General features: G+C 38.3%; 1 protein-coding gene across 8 annotated transcripts in view; it reads right to left on the reverse strand.

Annotated features, from left to right (window-relative positions):
* TFG (trafficking from ER to golgi regulator) overlaps positions 1–12,381 on the reverse strand; it is a 62,479-nt gene extending 50,098 nt beyond the window's left edge. For 2 of the 8 annotated variants that reach the window (XM_059164342.1, XM_059164341.1), the window contains exons 1-3: positions 12,135–12,381; positions 8,084–8,310; positions 4,866–4,949 (exon numbers count right to left, since the gene is read on the reverse strand). In XM_059164342.1, coding sequence (XP_059020325.1) covers positions 4,866–4,949; positions 8,084–8,267 — 268 coding nt within the window. In that variant the 5' untranslated portion in view covers positions 8,268–8,310; positions 12,135–12,381. The remainder of the gene's footprint in view (positions 1–4,865; positions 4,950–8,083; positions 8,311–12,134) is intronic. The other 6 variants (XM_059164340.1, XM_059164338.1, XM_059164339.1 and 3 more) reach the window with 3 other exon arrangements.
* Positions 12,382–19,830: the final 7,449 nt, after the last annotated feature.

Below are 19,830 nucleotides of genomic sequence, written 5' to 3' on the forward strand. Positions count from 1 at the left end.
ACATTCCCCTGGCTAAAGTGAGTGACTGCTGCTGTTTTACCAATTGAAGATTTACTCTCAATTAATTCCTCCACCTTCCACATAAGACTTAGTAAGATACCCAATCATAGGACCATCCCCACCTCCCAAGAACATACAATCTAGGGCAAGTTGCACTTCCTTGAACCTTATCCAAAATCATCTAACATAAACCCAAGCTATGAAAAATCCTTTCCAAATACTTTTACTGAACATCCCATTGTTCATGGTGTTTATTCTCCCTCACTGCAATCTGCAGTGTGCCCCTTTTCATCCCTCATATTGTTTATTTGTGCCTTCTTTCTTCTTAACTTTAATCTTAAAAGAGGTTTGCTACCTTGTATCCTCTCAAAATTATTGATCCTATCAATTCCCCAACTTCTAGCTCACTTCTGCTCTTTATTATTTCTTCCAACTTATTTGTCCTTCTTGTATAGAATGCTACAAATATCCCTTCAAGTTTACCTTTGCACACTCTAAAATAACTAATTACTTCTAATTCCAATAATAATTTCTTCTTTGACTTGTTACTTAAAAGCATATTTTTATCTTAAAAAGTCCCATAATTTGTGTTATTTTTGTCCAGTGATTTCTAATGAGGCCAAAGAATATAATCTCTAGAATATAATCAGAGAATAAATATCTCCTCTCTGATATTTATTGAAATTTGTTGGAAAAACCACTACATGATCAGCTTTTATAAATGCTCACATGTACTAAAAAAAAAATTACACTCCCTGATCGCTAGATGCGTAAGACCAAGCCTGTATTTGATTTACTTGAATTTTCTGTATCCTGACTAATTTGGAGCCTTACCGGTTTCTAAGAAAAGAGCATAAAAGCTCTCCCATGATTGTGAATTTATTTTTCCCTAGGGAAAAATCTAAGGCTATGCTGTGTTAGTGTTCAGAATTGTTATATATTCCCAGTGAATTGTACTTTTTATCATTATAAGTGACTATTACTAATGAATTTTTCACTTAGAGTCCATTCTATTATTATTATTACCCACTAGCCTTGAGTTTGTCTAGTGTATTTTTTAGCCCTCTGCTTTCAAACTTTGCATAATATTTTACTGTGTTTTTTTAACTAAAATTCAATTAGCCAACATATAGTGCATCATTAGTTTCAGATGTAGTGTTCAGTAACTGATCAATTGCATATAATACCCAGGGTTCATATCACATGCCCTCTTTGATGTCAATCACCCAGTTATAATCAGCATGTAACTAAATTTTGTTTAACTCCAGGCAGAGGCTATCTTTTGACATGCACATTTTGTCCATTTATATGTATTGTTAGTATTTCATGCTTTCTACTTATCAAGTTTTCTCTCTGCTTATTTTTCTCATCATCTAGTGAACCAACCAGGTATTCTTTCCTCCTTTTCCCCCTACTGGTTATTTCTAGTCTTTCTTGAATCACGCTTACATTTCAGACATGTATACTTCAATTTTTAAAAATCTAATTAGTATCTACTTCCCAAACAATTTTAAAATATTTTAATTCCTATCATCCCCTCCTGTCTTGCATATAATCAGCATTTTTGTCCCATCTTGTTTTTATATTCCTAAAACTATTAATTTTCTTTTTATAATCAGTGCCCATTTAAATTTATGTGTTAATGAGTTTATGTGCTCACACTATCTTGCATGTTTCACCATTCTTCTGGACTCAGTTTCCCTCTTGCTGAAAAACTTTTTAAAAAATTCTTTTAACAGGGCCCACGAGTAGCAAACTCCCAGCATTTATTTAAAATTTCTTGAAATTTTTATTTTTATTTTTTTGAGAGAGAGCACCTGAGTATGGGGGGAGGGAAGGGAGAGAGAGAATCTTAAGCAGACTCTACACCCAGTAAAGAGCCCAATGTAAGGCTGGATCTCCTGACCTGAGCCAAAATCAAGTCAGTTGTTTAACCAACTCAACCACCCAGGAGCCCAGAAAATGTTTTTATCTTCCTTTATTCCTCGAGCTTACCAGACTACAGACAACTACTTTTCCAGTTATTTTTTTTCTTAGCAGTCTGAAAATGTTACTTTACTGTCTCTAGCTCCAATTATTACTATGAAGATGTCTACCAACAGTCTAATTGCTTGGTAGGTGATCAGTCTTATTCTCTCAGGCTACTTTTTAAGATCTTTTTGCCTAACATATTGCCCACTTTTGTGATAGTATGTACAGTGGAGTTTTCTTTTTACTTATCCTGCTCAGGACTCACTGTGCCTCCTGAATCTGATAGTTTACTTCTTTTATATAGTTCTAAAAATTTCTTTAGCCATTACCTCCTGAAATATTTCCACTCCCCATTTCTCCTTCTTTAAAGTCTTAATGGGAAAAGGCTGGACTTTCTCATTCTCAAATTCTCTCATATTCCTCATCTCTGTTTTTGTGCTTGATTCTGTAATTTTTTTAGACTACCTTTCAGTTCACTAATTCTCTCTTCAACTGTGACTAATCTCTGTTGTTCTACCTCCCCACTTTGTATTTAATTTTAATGATTATTTTTTTCATTTCCAAAAGTTACCTTGATTTGTTTTTAAAATCTGTTTATTGGGGCATCTGGGTGGCTCAGTGGGTGAAAGCCTCTGCCTTCGGCTCAGGTCATGATCTCAGGGTCCTGGGATCGAGCCCCACATTGGGCTCTCTGCTCAGCAGGGAGCCTGCTTCCTCCTCTCTCTCTGACTGCCTCTCTGCCTACTTGTGATTTCTCACTGTCAAATAAATAAATAAATCATCTTAAAAAAAACATAAAATAAAATCTGTTTATTCCTTTTATATAGTGCCTTGTTCTTACACTTCTTTATTCTCTTACATCTCAACTTTTAGTGCATATTTTATATATGAACATTTCTATTAACTAAAGTTCTTAGTCTCCTCCTACTACTAGCTGTGGCCATTGTTTCTTGCTTACATGGACTGTTTCACATGTCTTACTTGAACTCTTATATTTATCAACAGGATCCTGTCCAGAAGCCTGTGACTTGAATTGAGAACATACTCCTTTTAAGAGACTTCTGCCTTTGCTTCTTACTGTTTTTGTTTTGGTTTTGTTTTTTATTTTGTTTTTTTTTAATGGTAGTATATGGGCTTGCAAGTTCTCAAACTATGCAGATAGTTTAAACTTAAACCCAGGACTTAGGGAACACAGTTAGAAATCCTTAAGGGAGACTTCACAAACCCAACAGTGCCAGGGTATGAGAGTTTCTGGTATCAATTCCTTGACTTTTCCTGCATTAATGAAGAGGTATTTTTCTTTTACAACTTTTAGAGTATAGTTCACTGAGGGTCTAGGACCCAAGGTCTCTACCATGTAAACACCAAATCATTAGTCCTTAGATTATGCAGAATAAAACCTTGACCATCACAACCAAAAGTGCACCAAGTCTCAGCTCTTGGGTCCTTCTGGTCCTGGTTTTTAATTCCATCTATCTTTTGGTCCCTGGACATTTCTCTTAACTCTCTGAATCAAGTCAAGTATACACTTCAAAAAACACATTTGTAATACTTGATCTAGCATGTCCTCAGTATTTCTGGAAGGAAGGTTTTCAGTTTATCAAACCTTCCTGATAGCCAGGCAACAGTGGTTAACTACCTCAGACTCAATATTGTAAAATGATACCTTTTATCTAAAAAAATTTTTTACGCAGTTTTAATTTTTTTATTAGCATTTTAAAATCTGAATCACATTCAGCCTTCTTAGATGGAGATGAAATAAATACAAATTAAACCAACTGGTCAACATCATGTTCCATGGGACTATAAGGTTCAGTGCCACGTAACTTTTTAAAAATTTAAACAAAACATCCAAGAAAAAAAGCCTAGATTTTATTTTTCACATAATCATACTACCACTTTAACTCTGTAATCATTTCAATATTTTATCCCCTTAAGAGTTACGCCTCAGGGGCACCTGGGTTGCTCAGTGCGTTAAAGCCTCTGCCTTCGGCTCGGGTCATGATCCCAGGGTCCTGGGATCGAGCCCCACATCAGGCTCTCTGCTCGGCAGGGAGCCTGCTCCCTCCTTTCTCTCTCTTTGCCTGCCTCTCTGCCTACTTGTGATCTCTGTCAAATAAATAAATAAAATCTTAAAAAAAAAAAAAGTTACACCTCACAAATTTGTTAATGTCAATAAGAAAACAAAATCTTAAGATTATAATTAATCTTATATTCATTTTTATCAAAACTACTTATAATTTACTCTGTAAGTACTCCTGAAAAAATAATGTCTACAATATGAGGTCTATACGTTAAGTCCTGAGAAGTAAAAGCATGTTATAAAAGGTAATTATCTATACTAAGAACTTAATAATAAAATGAATAAACTTAATAAAACTAAAACTTAATAAAGATAGTTTTAACCCTGTATTATTTTCAAACCTGTAAATACTTCTATAAGTGGCATCCGCTGCTACATATGGTACTGAGCAGAAGGGAGAATTTAAACATGCCTACTTTCTATTACTCTTCAAATCTTCTAATAATCGTCAAATATATAGTTAGGCCTAATAATTCAAAATTTCAGATATAACTGAATAAGTTATCACTTAATTCTGAGTCTTTAAAAGGAGTAAATCTGGGTGCTTGCATGGCTCAGCCAGTTAAGTGTCTGCCTTCAGCTCAAGTCAAGATCCCTGAGTCCAGAGTATCCTGTATCAGGATCCCTACTCATTGCAGAGTCTGCTTCTCCCAATCCTTCTGGCCCTCCCATCCACTTGTGCTAACTCTCTCTCTCTCTCAAATAAATAAAATCTTTAAAAAAAATAAAAACAAAAGGAGAAAAGCTAAAAAGACTTCAATAAAAATACAATGGACAATACAGTAAATTTATTAGAAGGTTTACCACTTACCAAATAATGTCAGTTTCAGTATTCTACTACATTGAATTGCAAAAGAAAGGTCAGAACTATCAAAAATTGTTATAAGATCTCCATCTGGAATTTAAAAAAAGTTTCAGATTTGTGTCAGTATAAACCAAGGTATACATTAAATTAGAATCTAAATGAAGATTACAGAACATAATGAGAATCTACCATAAAAACTTTAAATAAACACTAAATGATCTAGGTAAGATGCACTTGTTCAAAAGAATACCATATCAATTTTGCTTACTACTTTTATAGCAAAGTTATTTATCATATCCCCATAAGAAGAGCCAAAACATAAAGATTAATATATTAAGTCATCTTTTACAAGTCACCAGGATATTCATGGTAGCAAAATAACAGATTACTGGTTTAGACTAAAATCTTTCTGTTCCAAAAAATTTAAATATATTTACCAAAAGTTAAAGAAATACAGATTCTCAAGGTTCAAATTTTAATCCTAAGTACAAGAAAACACCACTAATATAAAGGGAGGGAAAGCTATTATAATAGTAACTAAAAGGATCACTGACCATTTTGATACTAAGATGAAAACTATGAACTCTCCCTAGAAAAAAATATTCATGTTATACACAAGATTCTGTAATCTCCTAGATCTCAATGGGCGCCTGGGTAGCTCAGTTGGTTAAGTAACTGCCTTCAGCTCAGGTCATGATCCTGGAGTCTGGAATTGAGTCCCACATTGGGCTCCCTGCTCAGCAGGGATTCTGCTTCTCCCTCTCATGCGCTCTCTCTCTCTCTCTCTCTCAAGGAAATAAAATCTTTAAAAAAAAAAAAGAGTATTATAATCAGCTGCCTGTCTCAAAAGATTTCAAAGGGCTTGGAGGAAAATGTTCTCTAGAGAGAACAAGAACAGAAAAGCAGCCACAGGCAAGGAGCTAATCAGGGTCCTGTGCCAGGTGTCTTCACAGACATAGGTAGGCTGGGGGCTTGAGGATGTCGGTTCTGTCCTGGGAGGCTGCTCCAAGGATGCTCTGCTACACCAATTTTAACACTGATTACAGATTTATTTTAAACAAAGGTGGCAACAAATGGCGTAACTGAGAATTTTATCATTGTTTTTAGATCTTTATAACCAGACCCATTTCTTATAACGTTATCTCATGTTCAACTTCAGGGATTCTAAACATATTTTTAATAAAGTATATATGTAAAAGGAAACCTTCTCTAACTACCTTATTTTCTGAAACTCACAACAGAAATAGAATATACATAATAGCAAAAACTTTACCTAAGCCAGTCCTCTACCCTAGTACCCAACAGTTTCTGGAATACAAATCTGTACAATTTAAAACACTTAGAAACACCCTGAAAAAGCAATTCAATGTGGTAACTGGATGTGGAGAATATTCTTTCAACAATGAGGATACTCTAAGAAAGGGGTCCACAAATTGAGACTGATGGTCAAAATTCTTATTTATAGGACTGTGAACTGAGCATGGTTTTTACATTTTTTAAAAGGTTTTAAATAGGTGAAATACTGGCCTTAAATGACCCACAATGCTAAGATTTTATCTGATCTTTTAAAGAAAAGTTTGGCAACCCCTGCCCTAAACAAAAATAAGGGAGTTAAGAGAAAGCCAGATAAATAATGAGGTCAGTTTAAGTTATACCAAGTATGAAGTAAATTAAGGCACACATTTTCAAGTTAGAAATGAAAATCAATGTATTGTTAATAGATGAGATTATACTAGGGAAGAGAACAGGAAGAAACTGTCTCCTTTACTGTCCTTTAAAACAGATAACTCTCAAAATTAGGTTTGGGTAATATTAGATCATACTTTATTAAAAAAAAGAATTACACCTGTAGTTAAATGGCCAGCTTAGCTGATCATCAGTGATTTATACTCTCCTTCCACAGTGTAGGTTGTTGGAAAGTGGACCAACCAGGGACATACCCCTAGCCACTGAGATCTCAGCAGAGCCACATGACTGGGGTCTGGCCAATGTGATGTGAGGAGAAATGACATACATTACCTTAAGGCCTAGAGACTACAATCCCCCCACCTAATCCCCTACACTCTGTCTTCCTCCATCTGCCTGCTGGATGTTAATGCTCAAGGTGAACTTATAAGCCATGTGTTGAACACAACAGAGTTTCTGTCAACCTGGGTCTCTAAATGATTCGCTGAATGTTAAACCACTGAAATTTTGAGATTTCTCTTATCATCAGCTGGCATTACTTTAAGCTAGCACACAGAGACACAGAAAAGCAGTTGTCAGTGATAAGAAAACTAGGACAGCAGTGGCAGAGATGTTTAGGAATATGAGTATTTTTAAAAAGATGGTATAGGTGGGTGCCTAGGTGGCTCAGTGGGTTAAGCGTCTGCCTTTGGCTCAGGTCCTAATCTCAGTCAGGGTCCTGGGATGGAGCCCCGCATCAGGCTCTCTGCTCAGCAGGGAGCCTGCTTCCGCCCCCCACCCCCCCCACCCACCCCCCCGACCTGCCTGCCTCTCTCCTTGCTCTCTCTGTCAAATAAATAAATAAAAATCTTTAAAGGGAAAAAAAAAAAAAAAAAAGATGGTATAGGTAGCAATGCCAAGTACTGAAAACAAGGGGAAACAGAATGAAATTAAATTCAATGGTAAGAAAGAAGCTAGTAACCACCTGAGCACAATTTTTCAGCAAAGATGTTTATAAAGAAGACAGGTATAAAAAAATGAAATAAAGATCTGTTGTGTTTGATGCAACATCTGTCATGTAAAACCCACTGCTGTACAAACTGTTTTGTGGTCAAATTAATCTAGGACACTGCATACTATAAACTGACAATGTACACCAGCATATTACACATTCTAAAGATTGCTGCAGTAAAGAAACACATTTCTGTTTCAACCAGCTTTCTCACTTAGTTGGCCACGAAAATCTTTTTCATTCAGTACCTACTGATGAGTGAAAGTGTGGTTTTAAAAGCAAAAAAGGAAGCCAGAATTGCATGAGCAAAAGAGAAAAAAAAATGCTTGTAAAAATATACATGAAAGTTCTATCATTTAAAGCCCCATTTCTAATAATAAATCACATAGCTATTTAACTTATTAAAGAATTATAATTAACTACATGAACATCCAATTAAATTAAATGGGTACTCAATTACTACAGAAGGGAACAAAATTTTTATTGAGATAGTTCAACAAAAGATAAGCAAAAAAATCATAAGTAATACGCAGACTTTTAATCTTACCTTCATCTTTATACTTTATTGTAACTTCATCATTACTCAAGAGTTTTCCTCTGAAAACTCGCTGCATCATTAGCACTAATTCATCATAAGTAATATCTTCATTATGAATGGGAATTCGTCGAATATCTTCCCCAAGTTGAGCTTTGATGATTAGCTTCCCACTTAGGTCCAACTGTCCATTCATGGTGGACTCCAGGATGTTGTAGGTATACAATTCTAGGGAAAGACTGATAAAATGGTTTTGATGATTAAACAGCTATAAAAACTTATATTAAAAAGTTGAAAAGGAAATCTACTATTAGAATCTTTTAAGAAACTCTGGCCTTCAAAAGAGGTTTACTGTTCCAGTGTTCCAGGTTAAAATGGTCTGGAGATAAGTTTATTTTGTGCCTAAAAACAATTTTTAGCATTCACCCACATACCTCCTTATCTCACATTACCATTTAGATTTCTAACTTAAGATATCTAAAAACAAATTCCTGATCTTCCCCCCAAAATCTGCTTCTCCTGTAATATTCTCTATCTCAGGAACAATTTCTTCCTTCTAGCTGTTCACAATTTTTTTTCAAAAAGTCCATGAAATATCCAAAAATATGGTTGCCACCACTTTTAAAATCTCTACATTCCAATCCCTTCAGTATCTCTACTGCTACCAACTTGATCCAAGCCACTAGCATTTCTTGCATGCATTACTGCAAAAGACTCCTATGTGGTCTGCCTGCTTTTTACCTTTGCCTGCTTTTAATCTATCCTCAACATCAGAGTAATCCTGTTAAATAAAATCTAACATACCTCTGCTTAAAATCTCCCAATAGAGTCACAGCTCACTTCTAGTAAAGGACAGGACTACAAGGTCATGATCTGGCCTCTGGCCCCTAGCCAAGTTATTTAACCTCATTTCCTAATTTTCTCCCTGATTTCATTGCTGCACCCATATTTTAAGTAAATCCTCAATGTAAGGCTTTGCACTTGCTGTTCCCTTTGTCATAAGTCTTTTTCACAATTCCCATATGATTCAGATCTCTGATCAAATGGTCACTTCTTAGAGATTTGTCCTGACTACCTAAAGCTAAACTAAAATGGATCTTCTTTCACTTTCTTACCCTGCTACAATTTTCTTCAAATCACTTATCACCACCAGGCATTATGAATTTATTAACTTTGCATTATCTTTCCTACTAAAAAATAAAGAAGTAAATGGTTTTGTTCATTGGATTCCTGAGTCTAGAACAGTGCCTAGTAATGGTTGTCACTGAATTTTGTTACATGAAGGACAAATAAATACTGGCTTCTACAGTATTAACCTATAACTAAATGATAACCCTGAAAAGCATGTGTGAACACTAAAACAGAGTCTCAAATTTTTCTCTCTAAAGTAAAAAAGACCACTAGTATTTTTTCTAGTTTTCCTATTTGGGGAACTTAAGGAGAAAAGGCAAATGAGTGACATCCTCCAGAACTTTCTAATAAGACCATGCGCTATTGTCTCTTAATATTCTGTAACTCACCCCTCCCCAAACCTTAGTGGCGTGTATGATTAGATTCCCTATTTATGTCCTTCCAAGTATTCCTTAAATGAATGTCTCTAGTCCTCCTTGCCATATTCTGAAGAGATTACATTTATTAATAATATTTTTCTTTCCTTTTTATCTTAGAAACACTCTTTTTCCATAATGCACTGACCCATAATCACATACTGACAGCTTGGAAATAAACTTCCCAATTGTTGTAACAGATTTTTTAAAATTCTGCCATTTAGTGAGGACCCAAAGTCAGACTTGAAGGCCTATATCCTCAGACTTTCACTTTTTCAGCACGATGAAACCCTAATGTTATTTAGCCTACCGTTAAATACTCTTCACGATTTGTCCTTCTCCTTGTTTTTTTCTTACTCTTCATATATATATATATATATATATATATATACACACACACACATATATATTTGTACTGTCCTATTTTAGAGCTTATATTAATAATATATTTTAAAATGAGGCATCAAGTACTGAATCTAACGCTCTTAGGTCAGTTCAGAACAGAGCGGATTGTATTCCTACATATGGATGTTAAGCTTGCCTTATGTAAAACAGAATAACTTATCTGTCAATGCTCGCAATGGACTTCTCATAAACACTGTGATTAACTGAAAGAACCTCTACACCTGTTAGCCAAACTACCCTCTTCACTCAGGAAACATTTACTTAATACCTACTATGTGCTAAGCTCTAAAGTATAATCTCTTCAATAAAATGGTAAAGACTCCACCTTGTTTACCTTACAGTCTGAAAGAAATAAAGAACTTCAGTAAATCAAAGTTATGTTACTTCCTCCTATCCATAGGATATGTAAACCAGCAATAACATAGCTAAGGACCACAGCTTAGCTTCAGCAAGGTATCCTTATCTACTCTTAAAAGCACCTAGAATAGTGCCTGACATATAGCAGGTATTTAAAGACTTGTTTTTGTTGCCCAAACCAAAGATGAATGAGAAATAATAAAGTTCTGATAAGGGATAGGGAGAAGAAAAGTTATACTGTTAGGGTCAGTTCTTAAGGCAGCCCTTCACACACTGTACCTCTTTTATGTAACTAGAAGTGACTCCCCCAACAAACATACTAATTAAGAGAACTTTCAACATCTGATGTAATGAATAGTACATCCTTTTGATGGGGGGAGGGTTGTTCAATGCAATTCCAATGGATCTGACAACATTAGTCTGTTTTACTTTATATTTGCCACATCTGCCTGCAAATTCATTTATTCCTTGGTGCTTCCCATGCACTGTAAACTCCCTGTGGCCAGGAACCAGGGCTTCTTTCATAAGCCAGTTTGTGCAGCCATCTCCTCAAGACATGCATATCATCATCACAAAACTAAGGACATCAAAAAATCTTTCCTTTCTGGGAACATCCCATTCTCAATTTTCTTATGTAACAGAATTCAGGTCCCCTTTTTCTCTAACTCCAGTCACCAGGTAGAGACTGGTATGAACAACTAGCTGCCAGGACTGCTGGTGAGATCCTTACAGCATTTTCTTCTCCCATCTTGTCCATACCCGACTCCCTCTGAAGTCCAGAAATGACACAGCCACTAATTTCCCAAACCCTCCAACAGGAACCCTGTTTTTAGCACTTGGGAATAAACTGACCAGACCAAAGGGACATAAAAATCCTGCCTCCTGAACCAGAATCCAAGATCAGTGGCCAAACCTCCAGTTCCACTTTCCCTGTGGGTAGAATCCGGCTCGAATTCAGAGGGGCCTGCTTAGGCACCTCCACAGCGTAGCAATTTTAAGATATTCAAGCAAAATCAACCCTTGATTGTTCCAAAGAATCCGAGGAGCCACAAATCCTGCCTGACCACTAAGATAGTAAAGATTTCTACAAGCCCGGTGACCTTAGGCAAGTACCTCTCCAAGCCTCACTTTCATCATACGCAAAGTAAGAATATCTAAGTTTAAAGAACCTTTGTGATGATTATCATGCATCTAAAATACTTAGCACAGTTAGTAGGAAACTTAAAAGTTCGTTATCATCATCACTATAAAACTGGGTTGGGCCTCCAGTTGGCGCTTGATTAAGCCCTGACACAGCTAAGGAACAAGGTTCCTCTCGGGTGACCCCAATAAACTTATTCCAACAGGCGCTATTCTTCAACCTCCTCACCCTTACAAGCTCCTCTGGGGGGTTAAGTGCTCGACCACCCCAGGCCTCACAAAGTACCTCCCCTCTCCTCTCCATCTGGCAGTCCAACCCCATGGAACCAGGCGGACTCGGAGCGCGAGCACTTGCTGGCCCAAACAATCCCTGGACCCCCGAGGCCCGCCTCCCTGCCACCGTGGCCAGCGGGATTCCCATCCCCTCCCCCTCCACAGCTTCCCCTCCCCCCACCCGACGCCCTTCTCGGGCCCCAGACCCTTCCCACGGCCCCCTCCGCCCCCACTCCCCCGCCCGGTACCCGCCGGTTCGAGCGAGGCCCTGCCAGCGCTTCCTCGTCTCCCGGCCCGCCTCGTCGGGAGAGCGGCCGCACCCCCGTCCCCAGCGGCCATACCCGCCTGCCGAGGCTGCCGCGGCCGCCTCCCCGCGGATCTCCGCTGACCCGACCGGTGCGAGGCCGACGCCCGGCTCTGGGGCGTCGTGGAGAGGCTGCGGTCACGGCCCACTCCGGTGCCCTCCGCCGGCGCTGCCGCACCTCGCTAGCAGGCTCGCGCGGGCCCCGGCCAATCGCACGGACGCACCAAGCCTAGCGAGATCTCGGGCCCAGTACGTGGCAGGTGGGGGAAGAAGAGGGGCGGGAATAAGAAAGAAAAAAAACTGTCCTTTCGCTCCGCCTCTCAGCGAGAGGCCAACCTATAACGCATGCGCAGCGGCAGAGGCACGGGTGGGGGCTGACTGTTCTACGGCCTGCGTGGGCCGGAGTCTCTGCTTTCTCACTGGATGACAGAGTATGGCCGTGGTTGCCGAACGGAAGCACGCATGCGCAACGCGTGACCAGGCACTTCCGGTTTTCCTGAAAGCTTGAGTTTCCCGTGTGTCGCTCGTGGGTGGGGCGTGGTTTGCTGCTCTGGACTCTGAGAGCCCGTCGGAAGTGGGCATTTGTCCAAGTTTGGGATTTTTTTTTTTTTTTTTTTGCGACCACTATAATTCTCCTAGTTCTGTCTCGAAAAAAGCCAATCTTTTATCCCCGCCTTCTTTCCACAAACTCATTCATTCATTATTCGGCGCCTACGCTTCGAGTACTGTGCCGGGAATAGGGATGAATCAGTTTGTGAACAAGGAGTTTCTAATAGCGTTTACCAGCCAGAACAAACCTGCGAGGGTGTCAAAGGAAGGAACTGGAAAATTAAGGCTACTAAGAATTCCGGAAGCCTTTTTGGGCGATAAGGCAGCGTTGCCCTATATACTCTTTCCTTCTCTCTTACCTAAAGCATTCGTTTTAAATACGCGTTTTTGTGTAGTTAAGTGCTCTGGTTCAGACTTTTTGCGGAGGGAAGTGTTGAAATCTAGGGATGAGGGAGTGCTCTTTTAAAAGTTGCAAGCAACTTGTGCCTTACTTGACGGAGATGAAGCAAAAGGCAAGTCGAACTCACGTGGTCCCCAGTTGTTCACCAGATATTCCTGAAGGACATGGTGTAAGGTGAATTCAGGGTGGAAGTTACATTCCTTTAGTACTATAAATAGTATGATCTTTTTGCAGGTAGAAGTCTGAAAAATTCCGTTTGAAAGTGAAATATGTGACTTTAGAATGCTTTTTGCCTCTGAATTGTATTTTCCTACCCTGCGTGAATTGCTCTTTGAGCAATTGCTTGCAGAGATTGAGGAGCAGAGGAATAAAGGAATGAAAAAAGTTCCTGAATTCCCCAAAGGCTGTTCTTCATTACTTGTTATTTAGAACTGAGTAATCCAGATTTGGGGAAATGCCCAGCTGTCCAGTAATAATATTTTTTTTAAGATTTGATTTATTTATTTGACAGAGAGAGAGATCACAAGTAAGCAGAGCAGCAGGCAGAGAGGGAGAAGCAAGCTTTCCACTGAGCAGAGAGCCATATGCGGGGCTCCATTCCAGGACTAAAATCACGATCTGAGAGGAAGGCAGAGGCTTAAGCCACTGAGCCACCCAGGCGCCCCCAGTAATAATATTCTAAAGTCCTTGAGATGGTTTGAGATTGGGTAAAACCACACATGTGAACGGAGGTAAAATATTCCCTGAAGGAAGTGTGTATACCACTGTCAAATTTTCCTAAAAGGAGGCGAGACCCTGGGGCGGGAGAAAAGAGCTGAAACTTAGCCTGGAATAAGGGGAAACAATTTCCTCTCTTTAGGCTCCCAGGGAGAGCCCCTAAAGGGGCATTCACTTGAGTCCTGACATTGAGGAGAAATACATGGATCCTTGTTGCACTGGGACCAGCTAGAAGCTAGGAAAAGAGGCACCCATAGCGTGGTCTTGTGGAGGGGTTGGTGCATTTGGACTTTGAAAGCAGCTTGAGTTTCTTTATGTTGTAATTCCTTCATGCTTCATCCCTAAACAATTAGAAGTCTTTTTTAATGTTAAAACATATTCCCAGTTACCACTGTGGAAACTTGAGAGATGGAGTAGTGATGATTCCTTCCTGTCAAAGCAACAGTAGGAGCTGCACAAGGCAAGAAGTGAGAAATAAGAGAGTAAAAAAGAAACATCGTTTGGAAGCCAGATCAGAGACTCTGGTGACATGAGGCAAGAAGGACATCTAGGTAACATTAAAGCATTTACCCAATTCTCCACAATTATACTTTTAAAAATTTTTAATGATGAACTTTATGAAAGATTTCATCTCCTCCTATCCCGGGTGCAGGCTTACAGTGTGACTAAGCATGAAATCAAGGACATTTGGGTTTACTTATATGTCATAGAGCAGGTTTAGAGAAGCACACAAAATTATCAGTTGAGTGTGTCAAATTGCCCCTTTAGGTTATAAACACCTTAATAACTAAAACTATATATATATATATATACATATATATATATATACATATATATATGTAAAACTTAATAACTAAAACCATATCCTGTTCATTTATTTGTTTTAGCTTAATACTGAATTGTCCACAACACTTCAGTAAACTTTCCTCTTCCTGATCCTATCCTATAGAACAATTATGTTTTCAAAAATAAGAACAAAATGAACAGCTGGAACTCATTACCTAACCCAAGTATTAAAACATTACCAATAAACTATACTTCCTGTGTGCTTCTCCCCAAGGTGGTCCTTGTGCCTCTCTCCTGAATTTTAACATTGCCTTGTTTGTTTTTAAATTTTCTATGTAGTTTAATCATATATATACATATGTGTGTGTGTGTGTGTGTGTGTGTGTGTGTGTATACTGACAACACATACCATATATATGGTATGTGTTGTCAGTTTTACTGTGGTTTTCTGGAAAATTTTTGCACTCAGTATTATGTTAATAAGATATCCATGATGGTACACATAGCTGGAATTCATTTATTTTCATTGCTGAGAAATACTCCTTTGGAAGAGTGTGCCACAAATTTTTAAAATCTGTTCTATCGAAGTGTATTTGGATTGCTTCCAGTTTCTGCTGTGAGCCTCCATAAGCATCCTTTAGTTTGTCTCTTATACAAGAGTATTTCTTGTTTCATGCTAATACATGGATTACTGAATGGTAGATTATGCAAATATTTAGCTGTATAAATAATGCCAACTTTTGGTATGACTGAGGCTTTGTGTGGGGAGGGAGTGTAAATGGTATCTTTTTCTGGTCTTATTGAAGAACATGAAGTTTACATTATAACCCTGACTTTTTGTACCAAACATTTGACAATTAGACTCTTGGTCCTTATGAAATCTCAAGTGACTATTCTGTATCCTTACTTATAATTTTATCTTTTAGTATATTGTTCAGCACCATCCTCGCCCCCACCCAACTTGAAAGCTGTGATTATCTTCTCTCTATCCTTCCCAGCATCTGGCATTGATTGCCTGAGCGAGTAAGAGGCACTCAGTGAGTAACTGTTGAGTCAATGAAATAGTTATTACTGTTTCTGTAGTGTACCCACAGTTCAGGATGATACAGTTCTCTATACTTAGGCTCCCAATAAATGCAGGTGATAACTAGCCAGGGAGGAATAACTTGAATTGAACTAGTTACCACGTTTACCAAGAACATGAATTCTCCCACTGTATGTGTAGACACTGATTTTAGTTACTGCTGCCTTACATTAGTGAAGCCAAAAAGGCTAAGTTATCATGTAATGATCATGTTTTCAACACTTACGTTCACATTTATTGGAATAGGCATTAATCAAATCATTAAGAAGATTGTTCTAGGGATTCTATAAGTAATTATACATTTAAAATGCTCTTAGAAAACATCTCACCCCCTTTTTTGGTGCAGAGTTTAGAAAGGTTCTAAGTCAGAGAAAACTGAACACCATGCTCACCTGGCCAGCTGTCCTATATGAAGATGAATCTGGTCTTAAAAAATACCAAGAATAGTCTTAAATCTGAAATATTGGATACGTGAAGAAAGGTGAAGCAATGTAAGGAAATACCTTTGACCCACCTGTAGCAAGGGGAGAATGGAGGCACTAGTTCGAAGGTTACTTTCCTTGTTCATGGACTTCCAAAGACAGGTCAGATTTGAACCCGTGGTTTTGAGAGTGACAGTCAACTCATGTACCACTTTCTCTTTCTCCCTGAAAGTCTGTGTGGCTAGAACTCTTCAATTATAAGGGGAAGATCCCAAGAATGAAAAAGGTAGATTCTCTGACTGGCCAGGAAATGGGACAAAGACTATAAGCCTTGTAGCAAGATGGATAAAACCTGTTTTTCATCATGTTGTCCTTGAGTAGTTCATATAAATCATTTTTTAAATATTTTATTTATTTATTTGACAGAGATCACAAGTAGGCAGAGAGGCAGGCAGAGAGAGAGGAAGGGAAGCAGGCTCCCTGCTGAGCAAAGAGCCGGATGCAGGGCTTGATCCCAGGACCCTTAGATCATGACCTGAGCCAAAGGCAGAAGCTTTAACCCACTGAGCCACCAAGGCGCCCCCATAGAAATCATTTTGAAAGTATCAATCATCTCTGCTACCCTGAGGGGGAAAAAGAAAGGATATAAGTTCCTGCTTGGTTGAGAATTTCAAAAGAGAAGTTATGTCCCTTCCTGAGAATCAGCTGGTTGCTTAATAAAGAGAACTCCAAACAGAAGAAGAGACTCATGACGACCAAATGGGAACGAGCTGGTCAGGTCAGCCTCCCTTCCACTGGCCAAACATAAAGATCTGATTGTATAAGCAAATGAAGCACCACTCCATGCAGAGGTAATGAAGGAGAAAAGAATGATTCTGTAACTTTGAGGGAATCATTCTTAGCACTAGCTAAGGAAAATACTTTAGTCTATTCTACCAGCTGCAAATCCATTGAGACCCTAAAAAGTTTGTCCTTACCATGGTGTTCTATAGCCAACCCCTATTTAGAGAAATTGCTTCCCAGTAGGCCGTTCTTCCTAGATTTTATATACCTCGAGGCTGACACCTCCTAGATACTCAATATATATTATTGAATGAAAGAATACTAAGTTCCCCACTATTCTATAGGATAAGCTTCCAGAAACAAGGAGCAGCCATCACTGGTGAGTTCCCAGCTCTCTAGCAGTACAGGATTTTACCTGTACTGCTTTTCTTCATTTATGTCTCCTGGAGACCACTGCTGAGTTACATCTGTATATTCTGTCAGAGCTTCATTTGAAAGACTAATGCCACAAGACCTGCAGGGAGATCTGTCAGTTTTTCATCTGACTAAGGGTAAGTTTGTTGTTGGTTGTGTTTTGTTTTGTTTTGTTTTTCAGCTCTTTTAAGAAACCCAGATGTCAGGTTATAGAAATCGTGCCTGTCAGATCATAGTTTGGGTCCTGAGAGGCTCTCACATCTCTAATCTAACATTTATGCCAATGATCTTGCTTTTTAGTCTCTCCATATAAGTGCCTAATTAAAAAGGGCATTTTAAAAAAGTCATTTCAATAAAAACCCACTATTCTAAAGGTGCAAAGTAAAACAATGAGATGCCAATTTTCACATATTAGTTTCATCAAAAGAAGTTTCATAACACTTTATAGAAAAGGGTATAGAAACATAAACATTCTCAATTTGTTGTGGGGGCATAAATTGATACAAACTATTTAAAGAGTGGTATGATAACATTTATCAACATCTAAAATAGCCAACACTATATGACCCAGCAATTCTATTTCTAGGGTACCAGAGAAAACCTTGCAGGTGAGAATACAGATATTCCCTACTGTGTTATTTTCAGGGAAAAGACTGTATAGCAATAAAAAGAAACATACATATACAGTGAGATCTTAAAAACATTTTATTAAATGAAAAGAGAAAGTTTCAGAAAGTTATGCTACTGAAAGAGTTAACTTACAAACTGAAACTGCTATCCTTAGAAAGAACTGCTTGCACAGTTGGCCTATGGCTAGTGTCTAGGAACTAGGAAACTGGATTTCAGGAGCAGTCCCAGTATTCTTTGATAAGAATGATGCATTGAGGGGTGCCTGAGTGGCTCAGTGTGTTAAGCCTCTGCCTTCAACTCAGGGCATGATCTCAGGGTCCTGTGATGGAGCCCCATATCAGGCTCTGCTCTCCAGGGAGTCTGTTTCCCCGCCCCCCACCACTTGCCTCTCTGCCTACTTCTGATCTCTCTCTCTCTCTCTGTGTCAAATAAATAAACAAACAAACAAATAAATAAATAAAATCTTAAAGTAAAAAAAAAAGAATGGTGCATTGAACCTAAACTGTACAACCAGTGTGGTTTATGATGAACACCTGCTTGTTTTCTGGGAGTCTGGAATTGGGGATATGCCAACCAGAGGGTGCCTTTGTGACAAGCTCCCAGTAAAAACCCTGGGCACTGAGTCTCTAATAGGCCCTGATAAACAACATTTCACAAGTGTTATCCCAATTCATTGTGGAGGAATTAAGCACATCCCATGTGATTGCACTGGAAGAGATCTTTCAGAAACTTATGCCAGATATCCTCCTGATTTCAGCCCATGTGACTATTTTCTTTGCTAATTTTCTGTATAGTGCTCCGCTATAATATATCACAGTGATGAATACAATTTTATGCTGAATCCAATGAGTGCTCCTAGTGAAAAACTGAATTTTGGGGTGGTCTTGGGGACTACCAAATTAGTTCCATAAACCATTTATATATTAAAAAAAAAAAAAAAAAAAAAAAGGAAAAAGAAGCCTGAGACAGTGAATTTCTGTGGGTAAATAATTTTATGTATATGTATTTTCCCAAATCTGGAAGGTTTACACCAAACTTATTACAGTGGTTAACTGTAAGGAGATGCAGAAGGAAGAGAAGAGGGGCCTGGTTTTGGTAGACATTAGTCAAAGGGCACTTTGCTCTACTTTATTTCCTTTTTTTTTAAGAAAAATATACTCATGTAGTACCTAGGTGGGAAAATATTTTTAAGTTAATTTAAAAATAATTTCAGCCTTTATGTAGAGTCACAAAATTTTAGAACTGGTGGGGAATTTAGAGTTCGCTTAGTCCTGCCCATACCTTTTAGAAGGTTGAGCCTCAGCCTTCTGCCCTGAGAGGCACGTATTGCTTGTAGTCACATAGCTTGTAGTTGGGACCACAGCTCCCAGTCCAGAATGCTTCCCTAATCTGCCACTGCTTGGTAAGTACTGTAAGAACCAGTCTTCTTTTTTTGTTATTGCAAAGGTCCAGAAGGTCTCAGTTGTTACAACATGGTTGCATAGCAGCTTCTACCAAAGTTCAGCAAATTATCAATGTCATACTTCCACGTGTAACAAGAGCTGTACTGGAAGAAGATAAGGATTGGACTACAGTTATCTGGGAAATGTAGTGTGTAAACGATAACAGCCTTCAATCATACCACTCTGCTTTGCTTTTACTTTTTCTTCTTTGTTAAAATAGGGGGTTAACCTGATAAGCAATGGGACTTTACAGAAACATGAGCAGTACCTTGCAAAAAAGATTTATATCTTCTTTCTACTTTTGAAATGCTTCATAAATAAGGACTTTAAAAACTAATTTCCAAGTTCATATATTGCTCTGGGGTCTATAAAGTGGCACAACCACTTCAGAAAACTGTTTACTGGTTTTTTATAATGTTAAATATACATTTATTCTATGCTTCAGAAATTCCATTACTAGATATTTCAGGAGAAAAGAAAACACAGAGACTTATATAAGAATATTT

The sequence above is a fragment of the Mustela lutreola genome, chromosome 2 (assembly GCF_030435805.1).
Source record: "Mustela lutreola isolate mMusLut2 chromosome 2, mMusLut2.pri, whole genome shotgun sequence".
NCBI classification, from domain to species: Eukaryota; Metazoa; Chordata; class Mammalia; order Carnivora; family Mustelidae; genus Mustela; species Mustela lutreola.